This window comes from Strix uralensis, chromosome 28 (genome assembly GCF_047716275.1).
Source record: "Strix uralensis isolate ZFMK-TIS-50842 chromosome 28, bStrUra1, whole genome shotgun sequence".
Taxonomy (NCBI): Eukaryota; Metazoa; Chordata; class Aves; order Strigiformes; family Strigidae; genus Strix; species Strix uralensis.
In genome coordinates, this window is record NC_133999.1 from 2,486,808 (window position 1) to 2,503,183 (window position 16,376).

The 16,376-nt window shown below is 48.3% G+C and overlaps 1 protein-coding gene across 2 annotated transcripts in view; it reads left to right on the top strand.

Moving 5' to 3' along the window:
- Positions 1-1,250: 1,250 nt before the first annotated feature.
- Positions 1,251-16,376, top strand: part of XPO7 (exportin 7) — a 48,837-nt gene continuing 33,711 nt past the window's right edge. For both annotated transcript variants that reach the window (XM_074852272.1, XM_074852273.1), the window contains exon 1: positions 1,251-1,325. In XM_074852272.1, the coding sequence (XP_074708373.1) occupies positions 1,308-1,325 (18 nt within the window). In that variant the 5' untranslated portion in view covers positions 1,251-1,307. The remainder of the gene's footprint in view (positions 1,326-16,376) is intronic.

Here is a 16,376-nt window from a genome sequence, read left to right on the forward strand (position 1 = left end):
ATGGGTCTAGAGGCGGCTCCGAAGGCTGCCCCGTTGGCAGCTCCGCTGATCTGCCCGCTCCCAGGCATCCCAGCCCAACCCAGTGCTCCCAGTAAGGGTGGCGCAGTCCCCAGCTGCAAAACCAGCCGCGATGTAGCTGGGAAGGGGGTGAGGGGACAAGCTGGGGGAGGTGACGGCATGATGCGGAGGAGGGAGGAAGAGGTTTGAGGCTGCGGGCAGCACCGGGGGGTTGTTTGGTGGCCAGACACGTGGGATGGGGACAGGGGTGGCAGGGGCTGGGCTGGTGGAGCACTGTGGGGGGACACAGAGCACCCCAGCCCCGGGTGTGTGGGGACCCGGCAGCGTTGGGCACCCCCGGGAGACTCAGGCTTCCTCCTCAGGCCAGGAGAGGCCCCCACAGCTGCAGCCCCCCCACTGCAAAGGAGCACCCAAGGGTGCTGGGACTGGGGTGCCTGGCCAGGAACTGGGACGACAGCACCGGGACTGAGCAGCCAACGTGGAGCCCCAGCTGCCACCTTGGCACTGGGCCCCTGGCTGGGGGTACTGGGAGCACTGGTGTAGTGGTTGGAGTAACTGGGGGCACTGGTGCAGGGGCTGCTGAAGCACTGGTGCAGGGGCTGGGGTAACTGGACGCCACTGGTGCAAGGAACTGGGTGCAGGAACATGATTGCAGGACACTGGTGCTGGGTACTGGGGCACTGGAAGCACTGGGAGCACTGGTGCAGGGGCTGCTGGGGCACGAGGCATGCTCCTGACTGGGGTAACTGGGAGCACTGGTGCAGAGAATCGGGGACACAGCTGTAGGACACTGCGAGCACTGGTTCCAAGCACTGGGCGCACTGGTGCTGGGTACTGGTGGTACTGGGAGCACTGGTGCAGGGGCTGCTGGGGCACAAGGCGTGCCCCTGGCTGGGGTAACTGGGAGCACTGGTGCAGAGAATCGGGGACACAGCTGCAGGACACTGGGAGCACTGGTGCGAGACACTGGGGGCCCCAGGAGCCGAGGGGAGGTGGCAGGGCCCTCCGGACGCGCGGCCCCTTTAAGCGCCATGTCAACAAAGCCCGCCCCTCCCTCCGCTGCGTCGCTGCCGCCGTGACGTCACCCGCGCCGCAGCGGGCGCGCCGCGGGGCGGGGTGAGGGGGCGTGGCCCCCGCCGGGGAGGCGGGGCCGGGCGCGCGGCGCAGGCGCAGTGGGCGGCGGGGGCCGTCGCGCGTGCGCGCGGGCGGGGAAAGCGCGCGCGGGGGGGGGGGGCGGGCGCGTGCCGGGCCCGGCGGAGGCGGAGGGAGCGGAGCATGAATGGAGCAAAATGGCGGATCATGTGCAGGTGAGGGGGGGGGGGGGGCCGCGCCGCGGGGCCGCCCGTGGGGCCGGGCGGGATGCGCCTCCCCTCTCCGCCCGGCCGGCCTGACGCGGGGCCGGGCCTCGGCGGGGGCGCGGGTAGGCCCGGCCCGGTGTGGTGAGACCAGGCCCGGTGAGGCCCGGCCCGGCGCGGCGCGGCGGGGGTGGCAGCGGGCCCGCAGGCCCCGCGGTGCGGTGGAGGTGCTGCCGCCGCCGGGGTTCCCCGTCTCCTCCCCCTCCGCGACAGCGCGGCCCCGGCCCTCGGCCGCGTGTGGGCCGGGCGGCGGGGGGGCGCGGGCACTGGCATGGCGGGCGCGGGGGCGAGCGGCCTGGCTGGGCCGGCGGCGCGGCCCGCCCGCCCCCCCCTCCCCGTCCGCCCCCCCCTCCCCGTCCGCCTCCCTCCGCGGGCCGTGTTTACCGGAGAGCCCCGGGCGGCTCCAGGCTTTGGCATGTGTCACCGCCGGGCCCTTCCCGGCCTCCCCGGGGCGAAAGGCCGCCGGGAGGGCGACTTCACCGGGGGAGGGCGGCTGCAGCCGCCGGTGTTTACCGGCCGAGCGGCCTGTGCCTCCTCCCGCCGCCGCTGTGGAGTTTTCTAGCAACGCCGGTAACAAACGTTTGGGGAAAGGAAACTCGGATCCCCCCGCCACCACCTTGGAAACGAACAGCGGGCTCCGCTCCAGCACCCCCCGCTGCCCGAGCCCCGTCTTTCCCGGTGTCTTTGCGGGAGCCAGGCCCCTGCAGCCGCCGTCCCTCGCCCCAGCTTTGGGCTTTGCATTCTTGCTTTGCCCAGTCGCGTTTGTTTTATTTTCCAGCTGCGAGGCGTTTAGGTAAACTGTTTTGATTAGCGTTAAAAACAAAACCCTGCGCGGATAAGCACGCTGCTGTTGTGTACAGGAGCCGGGAGGCAAATCAAAGGTGAGGGTGGCTTTAACCGAGTCAGGCTTGCGTGAGGAGATGGAAAACCCTCTGAAGAGTCGGTGCTGTCACTGACAGAAAAAGTAAAAATAGGTACAGCTGGGGGAAATGGTGAGGGTGTTTTTGCATAATATTTTAGTTGAACTCGCACAGGATTTGCATGGTGTCCAAAAGACTGGCTAAACTGTAATGACACGGGTAGTTACATATTATCCATGCAACTTTTAAATAAATATATTCTTCACATGATACCCTTGTGAACCACAAGGGTGAGCAGTTTATTAACTCAGAATAGAGCCGTACAGCTCTCAGGTTGTCTGGCAAGGTTGCTGGCAAACGTCTCTTGGGTAATCTCAGAGGAGGAGAGGAATTACTGCATTATTAAACAATTCATAGGCTCTAAATTTACTGAAGAAACTCTGAATTCGTTTGCCATGAGTCGAGCCCTACCTTTAAAACTTAGCTGGCGAGCCTGTGTTTTGACACTGAAGGCAGGTGGAACAGCTGCTCTTGTTGCTTTAAAACTGTGCTTCGTACCCTGCTTTTCTTTGTTAAATATTGAATTGAGCAAATGGAAGTTTAAGCCCTAAGAACAGGGTTGCAATTGCTGTGTTCAACTTGGTTAGTTAAAGTTTAACGTCAGAGGCTTGGAAGATGTTCCACTCAGAGGAAAACTGATTTGCAAATACAGTTAAGGCACCTGCAGCTTGGCGCAGTTCCTGTACAGGACAAATATAGCTAACAAAATTGTTATGTGCCGTAGCTGGATGGGGTTTGCTTGGGTGTTGTTGTCTCTGTTTGTTTTTTTTTCTCTTTGCTGCAGGTAAAGGCATTAAGCAGTAGCTCTGAGGAGCTTTCCCTCAAGAAAGGAGAGCGTGACGTTCCCTCCAAAACTGATTATGGATTTTTGTGGCTGGAGGAAGTAGTGGTTTTTATTAATAAATTAAATTTTTGGTGAGAGGTCTTAATGCAAAACGCCAGTCTTTTGGACATAAGGCTTGAGCTAAGCTGCGGAGGCTCCCCTATCAAACGTCGTGTTCATTTAACAGAACGGTGATTGAGTTATCCAGCGTCACGGGGAGATGTTGACTATCAGTGTGAATAATTGAGAGAGTTGGTTTTATGACATATGCTGTGGGAATTGGTCCTGTTTTAATGGGAACAGGGATTTGCAAATAAATACCGGCTGTCAAAAGCTGCGCAGAGTTTAGCAGGTTAGTAAAGTCCTGCTGCTGCTGCTTGAGAGCTTTGGGTTGGGTGTTACATGTTCACAGTGGAGCTTCCTGGGGTTGTACCTGGTGTGTTAATACGTGATGAAGTACAAAAGCATTATTTATAGACTGCATCTGTGCTGAAGTTATTTACAATATGGGGCAACAGTAGGGATAAAGACAAACTTTTAAGGCCTTAATGAAAGAGAATATCATCTTGAAAAAACAGACATTATGCAAATTGTGCGTGAGCCCACCAGTTTTGTTGGTGGGAATCGTGTAGTCAAAGCTAGCTTGGTGCTTTCCTGTTGAGCAGCTCTTCAAGGGGGACTGTTCAGCGTCTGGAAACAAAGGATGCAGTGATACTGATACAGGAGCAGAGAGAATCAGATGATTTTGTGTGCCTGAAAAGGAGTCCTGTAGTCTTAAAGCAAATTGCCGTACGCCGACTTTTCCACTTCTCAAAAAGCTCATACGACCTTGTTTGGAATTAATATTTCAAGTCTTGTAAGCAGCACTTAAACTTGCTCACAGTGGAGACGGAGGAAAGCAGTGAGGATGTCACCGCAGTTAGATTTGTGGGCAAATAGGAATCCCCTTCTCCCTTTTTTCCCCTTCTTGGAAGCAGATTTATGTCATCTTTGTTTTTCTTCCACTTTGCTGGCCCCTTAGATGTTTGCTATGCTGCTGCCCTAAAATGGGATGCACTTACTGAATGTGAATATTCCTGTGGGAGAACGTTTGTTGCAGGATGATTATGAATTCTGTGACTTAGTATATTGAATGTTTCATTTGTCTTGAATTTAAAAAGATCATTGCACTGATTAAAAATTGGTGTTGCTTCTGTCTGACGACTTACTGTCTGTTCTTGGTAGCCTGACTCCAAGTTGAAATGGAAGAAATTTGGGCTCATTAGAGGAACAGGACAGGTGCTGAGGTGGCTACTTGTAAGAGAAAAATAAGAATTCTGGCATCTAAAAAGGAAATTGCATCCCATTTTTTGCTTCCACACTATCTGATTTTAGGTTCAGGACTGGGTGTTTCAAATCCCAGAGATTGGCACTGAGTTTTCTCTTTTTAACTGTTAAATGAGCTGATAGCGCTTTGCTCCAAGCCGGAAAACTTCCGTGTTTGGAGCAGTTTTGTGTTTGTGCAGGTTCAGTTCTGCTGGGGCCTCCAGATTCACCAAGCAGGCTGCAGCCAGAAGTGACTTCTTTCATCTCGATATAGTTGTGGAGGGAGCTCAGTGGAAAAAAATCATTAAAAAGTGTGTTTGGATAGGCTTTCTTGTGTCACATCCACCATGTGTTGGTAATACACAGAAACGGGTCACGAGTGTGATGTGAGGAAGGACACGGGGATTTTCTCACTGGTTTTGGAGGCTCCTTTATGTCATGCTCGTGTACTGAGGGGGACACGACTTGATTTTTCAAGGCTGTTTCCTAGGGCAATTCCTTCTCCATGCCTAATAGGACCCAAATGTTTTTTTTTCCTTGTGTGTTTCTGTATTCTAAAGGACGTTGTTTTGGCTCAAACACAAAATCTAATTTGGCTCTAGAAATCTATAACATTCAGCTTGCTCCAGAGGAAACCCTGGAGACTTAAGATGCATGTTTCCCATTTGATATCTCGGTAACCTTGCACTTGCTTGGTAAAAGAGTCACGATGTAGCCTGCTGCCCAACTACAAATTGCTTAGAATACTTTTTCGTTTGGTTTAGTTCAAGCTTTTACCTTCCGAGTGTCATTGGAATTGCTGAAAGCTCTTACTAAGGACTTGGGTTTATCTCAGAATAGCCCACAGGAGTGCTCAGGACCTGGGGAGGGGGAAACACTGCTTTGGCTAAAAATAGATCTGGCAGCATTTCTTTTGCAAATTAAGCTTTTTCATTTTTAAACTGCACTGTTGGATGCTCAGCACCAGTGGTTGCGGAATACCAGTGGTGGGTGTTGAGAGTTGGATTTCAGCTGAAAGGTGGAGGGATACGGTTGCAGTTCAGTATCTCAAGATCTCGGCAGCCAAACTTGGATGTAATAAAAGTGGACGCTCCTTTTTGGCTCTGGGGACTCCAGGGCCAGCAGCTTATTCCTGGTCCCCCAGCCACATCTGGGGTGTACTTCGGGGTCCCTTAGGTAGCAGGGAAGGTGTCTGATACGTGGTTACTGGCAGCAGCCCCAGCCTGCTGCGCCTCCTCCAGACGATGGTGTTTTGAAGCCCAGATGGGAAAGGAGAACGTGGTGGCCTCGTTGTGGGTTTTCACGTTCATTAGCAGCCTGCCAAGGGCCAGGCTCGGGGTGAAATCCTGGCCTCACTGAAGCCTGTGGGAGACTTTGTTGCTGAATTCAGTGAGCTGGAGCTACTCTGCGTTTAGGTTATAATTCCACCCGTAATAGTTCACCTGAAGATCATCTCCGAGCTTCTGTGTCTTGAAGGGGAAAGGTAAAGCTCCGTTTGGCGTGAGCTGGGTACCTGCTACGACAGTCAGGGAAGGGCAGAGAGGTCGGGGCTGGGACTGTGCTGTCAGATGGCTGGTCTCCTCTCCCTGCTTCAGCGACCGAGCTGTGTTCCCTCGGGTTAGCCAACGCTAATACAATTAAGGAGGATTTGTTCATTTTAATCATTTTAAGAGAACACTGAATGCTCTGTAGCTCAAGAACTTTATTACTGTTAATAATGTCTCACTGCCCTTGTTTTTGGACAGTGCAGTGGTGTTCTATGAGTCGATAGGGCTCAGGCCCACTAAAACAAAGTTCAAGAAGTTACATTTTTGCTACTTAAAATTGTCAGCAAAAATGTAGTTTTTGTCTTCCTGCTTCTAAACTGTGTTTTCAAGAAGGCTTTTATGAATAGTTTGCAATGCTTTTCTGGTGGTACAGTTGTGTGGCTTAGTTGCAAGAATCTAGGTGGGTGTTTTTTTTTTTTTTGTAAGAGTAGCCAGTGTCTGAGGTTACTCTCATTTTTCCCAACATAATTATGCTCTTGCATCTTTGGCCCATTGTGTGATACCCAGTGATGCTCTCTGCACATCTTCAGCTTTGATTTGCAAGAAGGGTTTTGTTATTTCTTTACTTGTCTGACTTTGGCACAGCTGACTTCTTCTCCACAGTGGGTCTGTAGTCTTGGAAAAGACCACCTGAAAATTTTTTTAGTTTTTCCAGTCAAGCCTGGTTGGTGTCACCTCTGGAAATGTCGGAGCCAAACACACCCAGGTGTTAACACGATAAGGTATCTCTGATAGCCTGAAGTCAGAGCCCACTGATTGGGCAATTAGCTGGTGGTAGGTCCTTTCTGGCTTGATTTGGGTTCTCCCTGTTCTTGATTGTGCAAGGAATACAGGACTTAGACCTTCTTAGAGGGAAGAGTTTTAATTAAATGCTTCTTATACCTTCAGAGTCGGACCAGACCTTAAGGATCTGTCACTCACTGAGCTGATGGTTGGTGTGGCCTCATGCGGGCAGTTGTTGACGCTGGTGGTGTGTTCTTGTTGGATATTTTTAGTATGCGTTAGTTCTAACAAACTAATAAAAGGTACTGTTGGAGGATAGTTGCTAAACCACCCAGAAGATATTTCAGCAAAAGCTTGACATTTTTGCTTTTGTTCCTCATCAAGGACAAAATGTGAAGTTTTATTTGTGGGCCCTGCTAACTCCGGTAACGGTTTGCCAGTAGGAAGCTCGTTGCCCTGGTGTGGTCAGGATAAAACATCAGCTTTATGCTCTGGTGCTTGACATCTTACTGGTGGCATACTTTGAATATTGGGTGATGTAAGATCTACATTATAAATGTGCTTTGATAGTCTGCTCCTTCTCTTCCTTCACCCCTTGCCTGTTGTTCTCCTCTGGAAATCAGAAGTAATTCACCAGGCTGAAAAATGTGCTGCACTTCAGAAAAATAACGTGCCACAGTTGGGTGCTGTGAACAAGAAGTATTTTTTTAGCAGCTCTTTGACAATTTAAACTATTTTTGGGTGCAATTGGCCAATGATTGCACTGTGTAATGTGTTCTCCTGTTGTTTATAGCCGCTCTGGGCTGCGTCTCCTGCCGTTTTGCCCGTGCTGCGGGTGGGCAGAGGAGAGCACGGTGCCAGGCCGTCCCCGCGTGCCGCGTCGTGTGTTGTCCTGCGGTACCCGGAGCAGGAGCGCTGGTTAAACATCGCGCTGTGTGCTCGCGGGGCCGTCTGGCTTACCGGCACTTACCTGCTACGAGTCTTGCATCTAAATCAACACCCAGCCCGAGAGTAAAAAGTTTCGTTTTAGCACTAGAAGAGAAAATACACCTTTCATCTTTTAACAGACTGTTGTCTCCCCTTTTCCCTTGTTTGAGATCATTCAAACTCCGTATAGAATGTGAGAGCACTTCTTTCTGCTCGCAGCATTTTGGTAGTTCAAAGTCTAACTGCGGGTCCCTAGCTGAACTTTTTAAATTAAAGTTTACAGTTCTCCCTCCTTTTAACATATTGTTCAGCATTCTTGTTAATAACACAAAACCAGGAAAATCAGACAAGAATGTGTTTACAGGAATCAGACAGGCGGATTGGCACGGCACTCGAACTTGGATTGCGTTGACTGATCAGCACCATCGCTGTCGCTGCTTTCTTGCACACAAGTGCAAAGTCAGTTGGTATTTTGACACCCTTACGGCCATTGGGCAGCCTTAGAGAAATCTGTCGCTGATAATTGCCTTTTTCCTTCTAACTGTAGGATTTAAAATAACGCCGGTTTAAGGATATTAAAATGATGTGTAAGGCACGGAGGTTGTGAAGCATTTCATGGATGTTTCTGTGCTGCTCATTAACATCCTATCTCTGTTTATAGCTGAAACGGGCTCTGGCCTTAACTCAGCAATGGCAAAGAGGCTTTAACCTCTCGTCTGGGTTGGTTTGTAGCTCTGGAGTCATGTCTCTCGAGGTGGGAGGATATATTGGGAGGGAGAGAGCTTAACTTGCGCTGAATCTGGTGGGACTGAGGAGTCAGATCCACAAAACCAGGCGATCTGGGAATTTGAACATTTTAACACCTTTTAGCCTTTGTGGTCTCAGCAGTGAGGACTCCTGCTATTTCAAGGAATGGGTCAGAATTCCTGTCCCAGCTGACATACTATTTTCTGCAGCTCAGGCAAGCCTTCTTGCTCCTGTCTGTCTAACGTCCAACAAATCTGATCACAGATGAGGTAAGATCATCACAAAGGTTCCTCTTAGCTGAGAAATATATCTTTCAGTCACTTTATCTTGTAGCAGGATTACCAGCAGACTATGTGTTTTCTCCTGTTGTAAGATCAGTTTGTAAAAGAAATAGCCTCCATTTTTCTGCTAAATACCTCCACTTCAGGATCATCTTTAAGTTGTTTCCATTCTTTTTATCTGTTGCCAGTAAAATGAGCTTTGCATCCATACACCCTGTGGACTCACAACTCTAGATCCGCAGAGGATTTATGTCTGTCCTGCAGTGGCATTTTCTGTCATGTGTGGTTCCTGAATGCACCTTTTACGTGGCTTGTTCCACAGCCCATCATTCTGACTTAATTGTTCTCTGTTTACTGTATTCCCACTGGACAGGGGTGTTACTGCTGTATCATCGAAGTGTTTTGGTTGAATTCCTGTTTAAAAACTCTGTGCCCTTGTATCACCAGTTCAGCGTGTTTGTGAACACAGTGATTACAGGAGTTATAGTCCAAGGACTTTGTACTGGAAAGTACTAATTCTGTTGCTTCTCTTCTAGCACTTCCTAATGTCGTAGCCGACAGTAGTTTAACCAATAAGTTGAAGATGATTTGCAGTGCTTGGATTATTTTGCTGGTTCTGGATGGTGAGTTTGAGCAGTCCCATGGTAACTTTAATATTTTATATGATCAGAGGTGCCTCCAAGAGTTTGCGGGGCATTTGGAAGGCTTCTGTTTTCTTCTCAACCATCATCTTGGAGCACAGCTTTGTGTCTCAAACAAATTCACGTGCTGTAGGCCTGGCGCAGACCTGTCGGTGTGTGGGGCCTGGTTTTGAGTTGTTGGCGTTTTTTGGTAAAACGCTTACTGCTCGCAGTGCCTGGATGCGTGGTATTGATTGTTGCACCTGAAGGTGGCTTGTTCTGCAAAGCCAAGGCCCTGAATGTTTTCTTTATCTCTGTTGGAGAAGATGAGACCCAGAAATCTGCAAGCCACCTTGCTTCACTGCAGTTAGCTTGCCCAGCAGTGCAGCTGCCGTGGTTTTCCTCCCTAGGCTCTGGTATCTGCCATGAGACTCCTCACCTTCTGTTCCGCATCCTGAATCTGGTGGGATGAGGCAATGCTGAAGACTTTTTTTTTTTTCCCCTGCCTCTTAACAAAATGTAAAGCAAGCAGGGGGATCAGTGACCTCAAAAGCAATTTTCAGTTCATTCAGATAATTTTCTAAATGAGCTGTTCTTCTTAGACTTCCAAGAAAAAAATATTACTCAGTTAAAACTATCAGAAGAATAGAAGGTGTGTTACTGCTTTTTGTGGAGTGCTCCAAAGTGGCACCCTGCAGCGGTTATCCTGCTATCTAAATAAATCAAAAATAATCCCCCACAATGCTCACAGTACCCTTTAGAGAAGAGCCTTCATAGCTCCAGCTCCTGCTCACATCGTGTGCAGCAGTGCTTTGAATCTGTCCGTACCTTACAGACCTGCACAGGCAAAGAACTCTGGTGCCTGATTTTCTAGTTCTGAGACACAAAACATAGGCTGTCCCCTTCCAAAATAACCATCTTAGGTGTCAGAGGTGTCTTTCAGACTAAATACCCGAAGTCTGAGTCTATCTGTTCTCTAGAATTGTGTTCACACCTAGGGATATTTGGGTTGTACTGATAATCCTAATAATATGAAAAACATTTCTGTCTACTGTGGGAAATGCAGTGACCTTGGTACCTACCTGGACCACGTGCCCACATTACTGAAATGGGGGATGCTGATTTGCGTGGCAGGACTCCTTTCTCTTTATAATACGTCCTGTAATTGTTATCAACACGTAGAAGAAATTCTGAGAGGTTTAGCTCATCCAAATGGTTGCAGCTTTCCCATCTCTTGTCTACTGAGCGCTGCGTTGGTCCCGTGTGTGTGTTGGGCTTGCTGTTTCCCAATTTCCTGGTTGCTGCTCGTTAGGAAATGGCCAACCTTTGCCAAATGAAAAGCCCTCAGATGCACAAGAAACGTTCAGCTCTGAAAAAGAGAGGTTAGAAGCGTACGGTTGCCGAAGTGGAATATTAGCTGTGGCATATAAATAAAAAGGTAAAGAAAAACAGGAGTGACTCATTCTCCCATTGTAGCAGAGGTGTTGGTGCTGCTCCAGCCTCTCTTTTTTATCCTCAGAAGTGGAGGAGTACCTGCTTGCTGCAGTTACCAGGCCAGTTGTGCTGCTGTCCTTGCCTAGGGCCCCGCTGAGTCCTCCCACCGAGAGAGAGGCCTTTCTTGGGGTAGAATTCAGTAATTCACCCATTCCCTGTTGTCTTAAGTTTAGTAGAAATCAGTCATGGCATAGAAGCAGTTTCTTCAAAACAGCACATGATTTATTGTTCCAGAAAGTAGCTAACAAAGATTATTTTTTTCTTTTTTTTTTTTTTTAAATAAAACAAGTGGATTTTTTTCAACTTCACCTTTCCTCAAGTATGACTGGCAGACTTCCCATGCAAGAAATAGCTGCCATAATTTGAAGCCATGTGCATCTTCCTGGCTGCCCACTTTTTCCTTCATCAGTGGTGTAATTCCTGATGACCTCAGAATGTGGGTGCCTTGGGCCATCATATCTCTGTTGTTGTTTTACTTTTCCCATTTGTTCTATAACAAACCTCCTCTTCTAACTGAATTATGCATTCAAGTGAGTAACGCTGCGCAATTACATGTAGTGTTCAGAGAAGATAGTAGATACGTGGCTGTTTTTCCATAGAAATCAGACCTTCCAATTAGCAGTTCGAGTTGTGCATTATATCAGACTTGGTGCTGCGTGAAAAAAGTGCAAGCGCAGAACACGGTCAAGGTGACATGAACGCTGCCAGCTGGCCAGCGCTGAAAGCAGGGATGATTCCCATTTTCGCTGCATCTGTTCTTTAAAAAAAAAAAAAAAAAAAAATCTGATGCATTGTCAAACCTCCTCTTAATTTATTTCATGTCTGTTGGTATCTGCACATGGAGTCTGCAAGTCCTGATGATGCAGAAATGTAGAGGTTTCTTTTGGTGGTTTTAGCCCTCGATCTGTTCTCAGTGCCCCTGGCCGCTGAGGTATAATTAGCTTCAAGACCACTCACTTAAAACATGCCCTGTGTTGGAAAGCCAAACATTGCCTTGTCTTTTCCCTCATTTTTTAGCAGATAGCTAAATAAGTGGCTGTCCTTATAGAGCTAAACCCTGATAAAATGATGCACTAGTGTTTATTTGCACCCAACTAGAATATTGAAGAGTTTCTCAACAGTTTCACCACCCACTCAAGGGTATCATGTTCCTCCTCTTTGAGCTCTTGGGGATAGAACCTGCCCTGTGTAACACCCAAGGTTGTACATTGTCAGTACTAAGTAATGGGAAGTGTTAGTGTTAATTTGAAGCGTTTCTGTGGGGCGGGGTGTGGAGTTGCTCCAGAGCGTTGCGCGGTAAAACGGCAGGGCTGAATCCTGAAGGAAGCCCTCTTCCATCTGGGTGTGAAGACACGAACGTTCATCCTGGAGAAAGAAATGAGAGCTCTTTATTGCTTCCCCGAGAGATGCGGGGAGATGCCTGAAAATACTACTGCAATAAATAATTTTGAGATGTGCTGGAAGGGTGTAGGTAGGTTTGCTTTCTCTGTTATTAGTAGGGTAAATGGAAATGGGCAATTTGTTGTTCAGATTCTCTTAACAAATAAGGGTGATGAGCCATGAGACCTTGACTTTTACAGCTATGAGTGCTTACGGAGTGCATCATCCTGGTCCTTGGCAGTTAATAGTTGCATCGCTCAGCTTAAAAGCTTTTTTATTTTTGGTTGAAATACCTGACATTCATCAAGTGACCTGAGGCATTCTCTGAGCCTCAGTCACTTAAAACACCAGGGCCCTTTGACTGCTGCGATGCATCTTCATTGCACGGTTGCATTTGTTAAAAAGCAGTGTTTCGGAGCCCTGACTGCATGCTGCCTCCTCTTCCTCCCTGTTTTGCTGTGAAGTCGACAAGCAGTTGAGAAAAGCTAGCTAATGCCTGCAGCTTTGAAGAGCAGAAGCCGAGACACGCTGTGCCAGCACAGGACCGAAGGCAAGGCTCTGGGTGCAGCGTTGGAGGAGCGTGCCCTGCCTCTCGCATTGCTTGAACACCGTGTGCTCTGGGGGTTTACTGACAAATGTAGAAATCGGTCTTCCTTAGAGAGAAAACGTTCAAGGGAACGGAAAAAGAGATGATGGTCTCTTCCCACCTCTGAGGTGTCATGTCCTGGAGGTACGCAGGTAACTTGTGGGGCCTGTTGCACGCTCGTAGTGAGCGGGGATGGAAACATCTCATTGTCTGCCCTGCGGTTGCCCGGCGCTTGCGAAGTCTGACTTTGATTATAACATATGGGGGAATCAGTTGGGGGATATTAAAATGGATGAATGTGCTTGGGACAAAAATAACTGTATTAAACATGTTGCAGGATCTCTGGCTCAGGGAGTCAGTAACCATAAGGCAGGAGGAAGGAGTGTCTTGGAAACAATGTGTGCCTGGAGGATTTACAGCAATGCACATCCTTCAGGACAAGAACCACCAGGCAGCAGAAAAGTTTGGATTGATCTTGTTAAGCCAAATATTCCATTTTAGATGTCTGAATCTGTGGGGTTATTGCTTGCCCGCTCCCCCCGAGCGATGGGGGCTGGCTGTGTGCGCTCCTGCTTACTTTCTGGCTCTGCCATCTTGAGTACGCCGAGCACAGCGTGCGTTTCCTCAATTTTCTGAAATGGGAACTGTCAGCATGGCAAAGTCAAACTCTATTGAACTAAACCTGCCTAGAGCTTATTGCAGCCCTTGGATGTAAAGAGCGTTGCTTAAGCAACCGTGTAATATAAGATCAATTCCCCAGCCATCCCCCGGGGACTCCTTTTAGGTAGCTGTTACTTTCCTTGTAGTATTTATCATTTTAAAGATGATCACACATTGTTTATCTTCACCATGGGGAAAACACTGAACAGTGACGAGTTTTATTTGTAGCTTGTAGTATAAATGAGATTGATAAGTTGGGGTTTTTTTCCACATTTTGAGCTCCACAGCTGCTCTCAGTGGACAAACATCTGAGGCCAAGATCATACAAAGGGGCTGCCGTATATGGAGGAAAACTCATTTCTTCTCAGCGTTTGATATTATTAAAGAAATAAGCAATAACATGATGCAGAGTTCGTATGAGGCTGAGGGATTGGCAGTTCCTGCTCAGGACTCTGCAGCCCACAGTGGAGAGAGCTTCACCAGTGGGAAGGAGCCCCCCACTCTCTGTAGGATGTTGGTCTGCAGCAAAACTTCCCTTGGAGCATGTTTGGGGGGGGGGGGGCGGAAGCGAGTGGAATTTTTACTAATCATCTGTCACGTTTGCTGGTTTCTGATAAATACACTTCCCCTTGTTGAAAAACACTTCTGCCACATACAAAACAGTGACGTTGGAGTCAATTGCAGGGTGTGTTGCATTATCCTCTGGTACTTTGCAGTGTAGGGCTGAACTTCAGTTTGGGGAGATGGATCAAAAATATGTTGGTTTGGGTTATTTTTCCTAGGGACATAAGCTTACTCAACTTCTGTTTGCAAAAAAAAATAAAATCTAAGAGTTAGAGTCGGCGACATAACGAGATGTCATGCCTGGAAGCTGGATTTAGAAGAACACTGAGATAGGATACAGATTTCCATTAATAGGCATTAATTGGCGCACTTGATTGGAGGGAAAAGCATAGGCATTGTTTGGATCTTGGTGTCAAGGGGAAGAAAATGTGTGTGCGTGTAGGAGGAGAAGTGAGGTGATCATCGTCTGTGCTGAGCTTGGAGTCGAGAGGTGGTTACGTGAAAAATTTAGCAGCAGTTTAGGCATTTCAGTGTGTGTTTAAGTCACATATTCCTAGCTGGGAGATGACCAGTGGTTCTGGTTGTCATTTAGCCTTTGTAGTGCGATGTATAAGAGAAATTGGACCATGTGGGGGTGTTTTTGTTGCTTCATGAAGTGCTTTGGGTGTACTAGTACGGGCTAATAGAACATGGTATGTGCAACTGTAGAAAAATCCTGGGATTTCAGTGCCGTCATGTGAGGAGCAGATAAGAGCGATTCGGAAGGCTGGGAGGGGCTGAGGCAGGAGGTGTTTGACACTTGGGGCTGTCTCCCGTGACTCAGCTGTTTTCCTCCTAAAATGCCCTCCCGACCGCTGCCCCGCGGCCGCAGAGCCATCCCAACCTCTGCGGCGTCTCCCGAGCCCCCACCAACGCCTCCTTGCCTTCCCTAGGTTCTGGGTTCTTCTTTTTGCTAAGAGTTTTTGGAGCTGTTCATTCTCAAAGGAGCGATGAACACAGGTTTTGGTTAGTTGTAATTGTCTGGGTTGGTATTTTTCTTCTCAGGTCACCGGCCGCGTACCTTTCCTGTCCATGGTGTAACGCAGCCCGTGCCCGCAGCGCTCGCGGGATGCCAGTGTCTCCCCGTTTCAAATACTCTGCTGTCTCATGCTTTACTCCTTATCTAGAATATGCAGAGCTCTTGCCCTGCATAATCGTTACACTATGTTGTGGTTTTTTTTTTCTATCTTGGTTGAAAGAGTGGGTATTGCCTGGTCTCTGTAGTGAATTAATCCCCACCTACTTGCTACCATTAACACCCAAACATCTCTGACTTTCAAAGCTGGGTGCTGGAGTAAGCCTTGCCTGATTTCTACCCCGTTGGCAGAGAGGAGGGGAACTCCACTGCCCTCATCATGGCCATATTAAAATGTGCTGAAAACTTAATGTTGCAGACCCAGAATGCGGTGTCAGGGCAGCTCAACTGCTCTGCCTGTCTGTGTGACAGATAATCGAGTTAAGGCGCAAGAGGAGGAAAGAATTTTTAGGGTTGTCTCACCAATAAATTGATGCAAAAAGGTTTTTCATCAGAGAAATGTATTTGGTCGGATGACAGCTTATCATGAATGTGGTTTTTTGGGTATTTGAGCACATGAAATTTAAAAAATAACCATTCACAAACTTGAAATAATGGATGAAAACTCCCAAGTTTGGACATCAGCTTTCCCGTTGAGTTGCCCTCATAGGCTTTGGTATTGTGCCCCAAAATCCTCTCCATATCCCTCTGCAGCCACATATCTGGGGATACCATGAGGAAGAAGCATCAAGTGAACTTTAACTTCAGGGTTGTCTGGGCAGGGATACTCGGGACAGCTGACACTGCACAATAAAAGACGTGATATTAAAAATATGTTTAAAACCTGCTGTGGATGATTGGCTTAATCTAACGTGAATAGAGTGCACTTTTATTTCCCACTGAGTTGCTGGATTCACACTCCTGGATAATTTGGACTAGCTTTTCCATCTGTGTGATTTTTTTATTTATTTTTTTTCTGCTGTAAAACTGTGCTTTAATGACCGCGGTGTCATTAATGGGGCATTTAACGGTGACCTTGTGTGCCACATCCCTTGGGCAGCAGACAGGCTATTCGGTTGGTGCAGTTGGCATTTTGTCATTGTTTTGTTTGAGTCCCGGAGGTCGTGTGTTTCCTCTGGCTCCGAGGGAGTTAACTAACTGTAATCTGCAAGAAGGCTGGCACGGATCTCGCACTGTGCACAAACAAGGGTGTTTTGTCATGGCGAGTGTCGCACAAAAGGAGCCCTGGTTATTGCCACTGAGTCACAGAAGTCGCAGGGAATTAGCGTTTCTCAGAGGTGTGAAGAAAGCTAACTGTAGGGGAAACCCCATTCCTGAGCTTCTCGAAGAATTAATGCACGGTGATGTAAAA